Here is a 10,498-nt window from a genome sequence, read left to right on the forward strand (position 1 = left end):
TTTTTTTTTTTTTTTTAAAGGTATGTTTCATTTTTGTTTGTTTGTGTTTATGCTTCTCTTGTTTCTATTGCAGTTTGGCCTTGGTATTACCAACCTACAGTTTTTACTATATAAAAGCCAAAATAGAAGAGACAATAACTCAGGCCAGATGTAAGTACTGTGAAAGTGACTTCAGGGTCTGTTTGTTATATTCTAGTATCAGATGTTGAAATACGTCTAGATTTTGGAATACCCAAGGCTTATATATTTTAGCAGGTATTATTACCTAATCTGCAGCAATGATTCTAACCCATTCCAAACATGCAAGGAACAAGAAATATTCTACATGGATAGAATATGAGCAGGAACTCCAGTCTCACTGGCAGTCCCCACTACCCTTCCCTGCCTTGCTATGTGCTCATAGAATCATTGCAACGCTGCGTCCTCTGTTGCTGTCCTTCTAAAGGTCTGCAAGCCAGTGTGAAATGTTTTACATGCTAATTATTAACAGTCCTTACTCATGGCTTTGTGCTAGTAATGCTTTACTCTTTTTTTTTTGCACTTGGCAGGAATAATATTGTGCTTCACATCTTCTACTTTGCCTGATTGAATAAATTAAATTGCACTGTTCTTTGGCTTTGGCTTGGCGATTTAACTTTCTCATGTTTTTTAAGCTAAACTTCAGATTAATATCTTCAATAACTCAAATGGGTTAGTGGTTTTTTAAGTGTTGTCGGGATGTAGAATGATTCTAGCACTAGTGCATACTTCAACTCATTTTTTAGTTTTATTTTTGTTTTGGGTGACTCGATTTAATAAAGTGACCATCATATCCTTTGCACATTGCTCAATTATTACTAACAATTTTAAAGTTGTTTGTTAGTATGAAGCAAAAAAAAAACCCAAACAAACCAATAAGAATTTACATCTGACCTTAAAATAAATCACAATGTCTTCCATTTCTTTCTTTTTTGTTCTGCCCTTTACTGGTTTTCATAGTACATTGGGTATTTTAAACATTTTTATTTCCACTTTCACTTATTAGACAGATATGATGGTCCTTTAACAACTGGCAATTTTGCATGAGCTAGTTTTTCACTTGAAAAATTAAGGGATATCTATTGGGTTTTGATGATTGATAAATGCTTCTTTTATAGGTTCACATCATTGGTATTACACCTGTATTAACAGACCCTTGAAATAACCACAGTGCAGAGAGGGTACTTTAGTAGTAACTGACAAGACAGATTTCCAGTCTTCAAAACTGTGTGTCTTCTTTCCACCCTACAGCTGTACATAAATGAACCTTTGATCTATGCACAATATTTTTATTCAAGAAAGTCATTGAATAAAAGAGTTTGTGACCCCCCTTTGCTTTACCCTCTTTCTCCCCCACTTGCTTTCTCTTTCTGATGGATTTTCACAGCAAAAAAGGGCAAAATGAAGGGCAAGTATTTTCTTGTTGCTCAATTTCTTTCTGTTTAGTACACTTGACATTTTCACTGATATTTCCATTCCTACTGGTTATTTTCCTCTGTGCTTCTCTTTGCTAGTTTCCCCCATGATTAGTCAAACCTTAGCAGCCAAAAAAGGGGGGGAAATTTGCTTGTGTTTTCATTTGTAACCTGTTTTACATTTAAGTTTTTTTCTTAAATTTAAATACTTGCATTATTTTAGTATTTCCACTTACTAATTCTTAATCTGATATATTATTAGTTCACTAAAGGCATTAATAGCTTTCTAAAAAAATTTTTTTTATTATAATAATATCCATAAAAGCTTAAAATTGACTTTTTAAATGAAACACCTGATGTAACATTGATATAAATCTATCTTTTTTTGGTAGGGATCTTGCTTAAATAGGGTTAGTAAATGGGAAAAGTCATAGCTATAGCATTTCCTTCTGATACAATTATTATAATCCATGTTAGAAAAATAGAAACTACTATACTGTGAAGCATTGAGGACTTTTATATTGACTGATATGCCATTTTTAAGATACTCTATTAAAAATTATTTTTCTTATGAGGTAATCCTTCTAATGGCTTCTCATTGCCATAGAACATTGGGACATGTACTCTGGATTGCTTATCTAATCTTATAACATTATCTTTACAGACTCAGAAACCCTGAAGCCAGATAATTTTGAAGAATCTGGTTATACATTCATAGCACCAAGGTTGGTTTTCTTTTTGCTCTTATTCTTAGTTTGTTTGCTTTTTAATTATCTTGTATGGATGGGTAGGCCTTTGGCATAAGTTCTGAATTTCTGTTGATTAACTTCTTACCAAACTATGGGATGAAAGAAAATGATGACTTTAAAAAAAAGAAACAGGAACTGGCAGTGAAGAGAAAGTGATTCACTGGCTAGAGTGTAGACATGTTAACTTGGGTGACATGGAAGGCAGTATACAATAAGAGAGAGGTTGGCAGAGGAAAGATGAAGGTAGTAGAAGACACAGGAAGGAGTGTAAGAGTTACAGTGTATAGAGGTAAATACTGCTAACTGATGGTACATGGAGGGCATTGAATGTAAAACTGATGATCTTTTATGTAAACCTTCACTCAATTCACAATAAAAAGTTAAAAATAAAACAGGATCATGTTCGTTCATTCATTTACTCATTAAAATATTTACTGAACAACTACTGTACTAAGCAATTCATAGCACCGGGATGCAGTGGTGACTAAGACTGACACGTTGTTGTATGCCCTCAAGTCGATTCCGACTCATAGTGACTAGATGACAGGGTCAAACTGTAATCCTTATGGAAACAGATATCCAGGGTTTTTCTTCTTCAGAACTACTAAGGGGTTTGAACCACTGACCTTAACCACTGCTCTACCAGAGCTCAAGACAGATTAGACTCAAATATTTTAGCAATTTCTGTTAGCAAAGCATATTCTTTGCTTTGTGAATGACTTCTCTCTGAGGATTTCCTTCAGTGTTTGACACCACTGATCACATCCTGTTCTTGCTTAATATCACACTATTCTGATTTTCTTCCTCCTTCCCTTACCTCCTTCACAGTCTTTTTCATCAGCTTCATTTCTTCTGTGGACTCCTTTACATTACAGTGCAGGCTAGGCTCTTTTCTTCATACTCTGAGTCTGTTTGTTGTTGTTAAGTGTGTCATTGAGTCAGTTCTTACCCATAGCAACCGTTTCCGAAGAGCAGCTAGTGAGCTTGAACTGCTGATACATATACCAAAATCCACTTGTCTAATATTTGCCTATAGTTTAGGATGATGACTCCCAAATTACAGATGACCATAATGTCTAGAGGAGTCCTGGTGTGGCACTGTGGGTTAATGCGCCAGACTGCAAAGCCATTTGGACCGCAAGGTTGGCAGTTCAAGCTTACCAGCTGCTCCTCGGAAACCCTATACAGGGTCACTATAGGTCGAACTGACTCGATGGCACTTAACAACTTAACAACAAATAATGTCTAGAAATATAGACAAATAACATATAATACATATGTTATTAGTATATTCAATTGCAATATAGGAACAAATGACATACATATTCTCAGACTTTATATCTGTGCTAGATATTTCAATATCAGACCTTCATGTCTTATAGAAAACTCACAGGAATATATCTTCTATACTCTTCAAATTTCTATATTCTTCAAGTTGGTCAGAACCAACTTGATGGCACTTAACCACAATAATGTATCAGTGAAAGAAATATTATGCTTCTGTTTGGCCAAGTTTGAAATCTGTTGATTGTTCTAGACTGATCCTTTTCCCTTATGTTTAAATTCTAAGCAATTACCAAACCATACCAAACCCATTACTTGTCAAATCAATTTTGACTCATGGCAGTCCTATAAGACAGAGGAGAACTGCCCATATGTTCCCAAAGCTGTGGTGACCACAGCAGCAAACTGCCACGTCTTTCTCTCATGGAGTTCTTGGTGGGTTTGAATCACTAGCCTTTTGATCACAGCCAAGCACTTAATCACAGAATTATTTTAATCAATTACTAAATCTTGCCAAATACATTTTAGGCGTAGCAGGTCCATATGTTTATCATCACTGCCTTTCTCCTAATCCAGACCCCTGCCTCTCACCTAAACTAGTATAGCTCCTTCTTCATTGTTTTGCCTGTGTCCAGTATCTGTCCCTTACTTTCCAATCCTTGCTCCATTCTGTAATAAGAGAATACTTTTAAATTTTGGAAAAATCAATCATTTTTCTTATAAATTAAATGTTAAGCAGTGGCTCTGTATTACCCTTAAGAAAATCAGTCCTTCACAGTATAGCTTTCAAATGTTCTGTCACCAGGTCTCTGTTTACCATTATGGTTCTAAATCAATGGTCATCAAACTATGACCTTGACATTGCCTGTTGGCTTTATAACATAAAGTTTTATTGGAAACAGCCATGCTCATTCATACATGTATGGTCTGTGGCTGCTCTTGTTTTACAGTGCTGGAGTTGAGTAATTGTGACAGAGTCTGAATCATTTACTGTCTTGTTCTTGTTGTTATGTGCTGTGGAGTTGGTTCCGACTCATAGCGACCCTTGTACAGGGTTTCTGAGGCTGTAAATCTTTACGGGAGCAGAAAGCCTCATCTTTCTCCCATGGAACAGCTGGTTGTTTTGAACTGCTGACCTTGCAGTTCATAGCCGATTCATAAGCAGTATGCTACCAGAGCTCCTTATTTACTATCTAGACATTAAGAAAAAGTTTTCCATCTCCTGTTCTAAATTACAACCATGCTAATCTTCTCTCAGTTCCTAAATGTATCTTTTTTTATTTTTGTTCTTTGTCTACTTTGATTCTTTCACTGTGAACTGTGCACACAAACACGCCCCACCCACCTTTCCCTCCCCAACTCCAGCTTAAAAGTTCCTTGACCTGGGAAGGCTGTCTTGTCTTCACTGAATCAGAGACCCTTCTTTCTGTTCCCATAGAATCCTTACTTACCTTTTCAGACTATTGTCCACTCTCTGTTTTACCTACTTTCCCTCAACAAAGCCACAGCCTCGTCTATCTGACTTACCTTTGAATACCTAACTACTGTAAAATCCACTGCTTGGCACATAGTAGTTGCTGTGTAAATATTTGGTGACAAAAGAGTTTTTAAATGTATGAAGAATGCATTAAACATTAAATTACTAATTATAGTACTTGTAATCAGACACAATTTAGACACAAGTAACTGAGCAGGTTTGGTACATGAAAAACAGTTTACATAGAAAAGAGAATTGTAAGGACAGAGTGGTGTCCTACAGGAAAATAAATAGAGCAAAATGTAAGATGATATTGGCAGGAGAGCTGCTATGTTGTCAGGACATCCCTTCTGTCTCTGACCTGTATTTTCATCTGAGCTGCTTCTTCCACTATCTTTACTAGTTATTCAGTTACAATCCAAGCAGACTGGTGTTCCCTGTTTTTGATAACACAAAGTGAAAAATATGATAAAAATCTAGGTACCCATAGAAAATGTGAATCTAATTTTCAGTTCCAACTCCTAATTCATAGACAATATACTCTCTTTTTATCTTGGCAGTCATTAGGATATGGGCCAATTCTGTGACCTGAGTCATATTCAACATCAATATGACTAATGGGAAGACTGGAATTTACCTATATCTGTAGGAAAGGAGTAAATATTAGAAAAAGAAGGAAATAATGGAAGTTTATGGAGCAAACCAATGAGTGTCCACCTCAGTTAACGTGTGCTGAGTTCTTTACATCATGATTATGTTTACTGTCAAAATAGCTCTATAATGATTGAAATGACCATTTCAGAGATCAGGAAGCAGTTTCAAAGATATCAAATAAGATAGGATTTGAACCAGTTTTTTTTCTACTCCAAAGTGTAAGTATGTACCATGAATATATAAATTCTGAAAGATCTCAAGGGACTCCTGGTATGGTGCTGTAGGATCAGCACTGGCTATCGAACCACAAGGTTGGCAGTTCAAACCCACCAGCATCTCCTCTTAAACCCTATTGTTAACTGCTGTTGAGTCAGTTCCAACAAATAGGGTTTCTGAGGAGCAACTGGCTAGCTGAACCACCAATGTAGGGTTCAAACCGACTTTGTAGTCCATCGCATTAACCCACAGTGCCACACCAGGACTCCTCTGAAACCCTATAGTCACTATGAGTTGGAATTGACTCGATGGCACTCAACAATAACAACAACAAAAGATCTCAAATAAACATCCAGTAATTCTAAGTAACACATTTTTGTAGGGGAGGTGTCTTGGGAAAGTGAGCGTTACATGTGTATTATGAAGAGTTGTAGAAAATAAAGTGATAGAAAATTGGGATAATTTAAAATCTAGTGAGAAAAGACATGTGTATGTGATACACGATAACAGTCATTTTCTCTGTCACTGTTATTAATGACAAATGGTGTAGTAAGCTACAGAGCACGACTATTTGGGACTCTTCTCATATCTTCCATGTTATGGCTCATTACTAAAAATTTCTCTCTTAAATGCATTACTTGAAAAATAACAACAAAAATACCTATCTAAGAGAATATTTTAAACATAAAATGACATTGTTGTTGTGTTCTGTGCTGTCGAGTGAGTTCCAACTCATAAAGACTCTGTATAGGGTATCCAAGAAGTAGCTTGAGTTTGAACCTGCAGTTCAAACCAACCTTGTGGTCGAGTGTCTATCCCACAGCGCCACACCAGGACTCCTAAAATGGCATCATGAATGCAAATGTTTAGCATAGTTCTTGTTATGATATAAACAAGAAGCATATTACTTATTAATATTATTACCAATTACAATAATAGAAAGGAGTTCTGGTGCCACAGTTGGTAAAGTGGTGGTCCGCAAACCTAAAGGTTGGTGGTTGGAATCCATGGGATGAAGATTCAACAGTCTGCTTTCATAAAGCTCTACATCCTCAGAAACCAGTTTGATTCTGTCCTATAAATTAGCTATAAGTCAGAACTGACTCGCTGGCAATGGTTTATAAGTAAACAATAGGTAGAAGCAGGAGGATGAAAGGGAAGTTACATCATTTATTAAAAAGTGTTAAAAAAACAGTTATTGTAAAAAAAATTAAGAAAATGATCACATTTTAGAGATGGAATTATTTTCATTAAAATTCCTAATAAATTCAACTCTTTGATATTGATAGTTTTCACAGTGAGTTTTTAAAAATGATTTTTAGCTATGCTATTATGAAGGGGAAATATTGAGACTATAGAGGTATAGAGTCTGATCCCTATGTTTAAGAAGCACACAGTCTCAGGAATTAAACATTTAACAAATGGGCTAATTTTGCCACCTTCAAATAATCTGAAGAGAGAAAGGCACCTCAAAGATGAAGGAAGATGAGTTACAACAAGAAAGAAATAGCCATATGTGATATCCTATCATTAAATGCTCATTTGGGAGGTATGACCTATATAAGTTTGGCAGATAGAATGAGAACAAAGTTACTTCCAGTATTCTAGAAATAGATAATTTCCCAAATTTCTAAAGCCAAAGGTAATTTAGCTTCAAATTCATTTAAGTTACAAAATCCATTGGCCAGAAACACATCGTGGACTACAGAGATTATAGATTTCAGGCCCCAAAGATATTTAAATTGAAATTTGAATTTTTCTTCAAGACTTTTTAGATGTGAAAAATCCCAACACCTTGCTGCTTTACTTTCTTGAGACAATTTATTTCCTAAAAAGGACTAACTAATGACCAATGTGGAGTCCTTTTGTGGTGCTGTTGGATAGCACTGAACTGAAAACCACAAGGTCAATGGTTTAAACCCAGCTGCTCCTCAGAAACCCTATATAGGGTCGCTGTGAGTCGGAATCGACTCCATGTCATACCGCCACCGCCACCATCGGCAACGTCAACATTTTCACTATTTTTACCACTGGCAGTGATCAGAAGGTAAAAATACCTTTGTTGTTGTTAAGTGCTATCGAATAGGTTCCAACTTAAAGCGACCCTTTAAAGGATTTCCGAGGAGCGGCTGGTGAATTTGAACCATCGACCTTGCGATACATTATCCCTCAAAACAGCTTTGGTGGTGGTGGTTATGTGCCGTGGAGTCGGTTCCGACTCATAGCGACCCTGTACAGGGTTTCCGAGGCTGTAAATCTTTGCGAGAGCAGAAAGCCTCATCTTTCGCCCATGGAACAGCTGGTAGTGTTGAACTGCTGACCCTGAGGTTAGCAGCCCAATTCGTAACCACTACACTACCAGAAACCCCTTTAGAGGACTTCAAAAGTGAGCCCAAAGCCTCCCAGTAAAGAAAATAAGCAGCAGGATGATATTGTTTAGATAACTCTCATCCCTAAAAACCTTCTATTGGTCTAGGTCAAAGTTGCTTTGAATCTGGAGCTTTGGGGCAATACAATTTTTAAAAATGAAAGTTCAAAGTATAGTGCGTGGTTGAGACTAAGCTAGAAGTCTAAATTAGCTTCTTTTAAGGGCTTGACCGTTTGCTAGGCAGATGCCTTTGGGTATTTTTTGAATCTCAGTTTTCTCAATGTTAAAATATTAATGTCTTCTAATGAAGCTTATTTATTAGGGTTAGATGAGATTAACAAAGAAAAGAATTCAAGTGTGTTTTAAATTTAAAAAGTGGTGTTTTAGAAATTGTTTTATTATTAGTTACTTACAACACTTTATGAATCCTTCTGAAATCTTAACCATCAGTGTCTAACTGTGTAATCATAATTCAATACACTAGTCTTTTGACATCCGGGCTAATTTCATTTCCAGAACAGCATGGCATTGTGGGAAGAAGTTAATTTTAGCTCTTTAATAATTCAATGAGTACAACTCCTATAAACTTTCTTAACCTAATCCCTAAACTAAAAGTTTCTGTGAACTGAAAGATACCATTTTGCTTTGTTTTTTAAGTTCTAACATTCTGTTCTTCTCTGACACTTTGTGTCTATTACATTGAGCATGAAAATGTTTATTATTTAATTGCACTTTGTTTTGAATTTTTGGTTGTTACTTCTGTTGGGTTTTATCCAGATAGCCATTGTAATCAGGGTGCAGTGTGAGGTGTACTGGTGGTGTAGTGGGTTATACATTGGGCTGCTGACCACAAGGTCAGCAGTTTGAACCCACAAGCCACTTACCAAGAGAAAGATGAGGCTTTCTGCTTCTGGAAAGATTTATAGCTTTGGAAACGCTATACAAGGATCTCTATGATTCAAAATTGACATGATGGCATACAACAAGGCACATACATAGATGGATAAGCCAGTCCTTGATTGAGGCAATAACAATTATTAATTTTCCTGAAGCTTTTCCCTAGAGCACACATCCTTTTGCTATACTGGGTGATAAAATTGGAAGTACACATAGCATACAAGTATAACTTTACTGTCTCAAACAAACTTTTAAGATTGTTTTCCTTCAGCGTTCAACTAGCTACTTTTGGCTGTTTTGTTCAAGAAACATTTTTATAGAAATTATAAATGATGAACTATATTATTCAGACTTTAAAATTGGAGATATTTTCTCAAAAATGAATGAGCACCATCTTTCACTTTAAAGAAAATTGTTGAAAGCATCAGTTACCAATGAAAAAGAATCTGAGCTTTCAAATAAAATTTAGAATTTTAGTTAATTTGTTCTACTACTGTAAAATTAAAGCCTTCCAACAAGTAAGAACTTAACTAGTGAGATCTGTGGAGATTTTAATAATTGAGGCTTGTCAATATCATATAAGGAAACGTGTCATTTGCAAATTTGCATAACTCATATTTTCCAAATGACCAATGAATGATGTTGCAAAATCCTTTCAAAGTGCAAGGTAAAGTATTGAATTTTAATGTAACAGAGTACAAAATATCCACTGATATTCTTTTCGGTTCCAAATTACAACTGACAAGAAACTACAAATATTAATTTCAGTATATTATCAGAATAAAATAGTCATAATTATCTCAAAAAAACTATCAGAATAATGCTCTATTTCCCAACTTGTATTTAGGTGAGGACTATTTCTTCATATACTAAAATAACATCTTGCAACCAATCAAATGTCAACACATACTTGGTTTCTATTAAATTACGCATTCAGGAGATTTGCAGATCTGAAAAGAAAATGTCACTCTTCGTTACATTTTTTTGTCCTGATATGTTTTAGGAAACTCAGTAATTTTGCATTGAAATGTTATTTTACATGCAATGGGCATACTTGTTTTTGTTGTTAAGTGCTGTTGAGTTGGTTCTGACTCATAACAAACCTGTATAGAGTTTCCAAAGAGCGAGCGGCTGGTGAGTGTATTATTAGACTTTAAACACAAAAATAAAAAAATTTAAAGTTCTAAGTCTTAATTTCTATATGTAAATATTGATAGATATAGTTTACATAACTTACGTTATGGGGTTTCCTTAGTAACTGGGAAGTTGTACTACCAAACGGTCTGAAAACCAGTGACCTCTGATATATAATGGTTGCTGTTAGGTTCCATTGAGTTAGTATCGACTTATAGTGACCTTATGCACAGCAGGATGAAACACTGCCCATCCTGGGCCAACCTCACTACTGTTGCTACGCTTG

The 10,498-nt window shown here is 35.6% G+C and overlaps 1 protein-coding gene across 1 annotated transcript in view; it reads left to right on the forward strand.

The window, feature by feature from the left end:
- The window catches only part of CACNA2D1 (calcium channel, voltage-dependent, alpha 2/delta subunit 1), a 560,165-nt gene that overhangs the window by 501,094 nt on the left and 48,573 nt on the right, over positions 1-10,498 (forward strand). The window contains exons 22-24 of the mRNA XM_006834341.1: positions 74-150; positions 1,406-1,426; positions 2,098-2,158. Of these exons, the coding sequence (XP_006834404.1) occupies positions 74-150; positions 1,406-1,426; positions 2,098-2,158 (159 nt within the window). The remainder of the gene's footprint in view (positions 1-73; positions 151-1,405; positions 1,427-2,097; positions 2,159-10,498) is intronic.

This window comes from Chrysochloris asiatica, unplaced genomic scaffold (genome assembly GCF_000296735.1).
Source record: "Chrysochloris asiatica unplaced genomic scaffold, ChrAsi1.0 scaffold00010, whole genome shotgun sequence".
NCBI classification, from domain to species: domain Eukaryota; kingdom Metazoa; phylum Chordata; class Mammalia; order Afrosoricida; family Chrysochloridae; genus Chrysochloris; species Chrysochloris asiatica.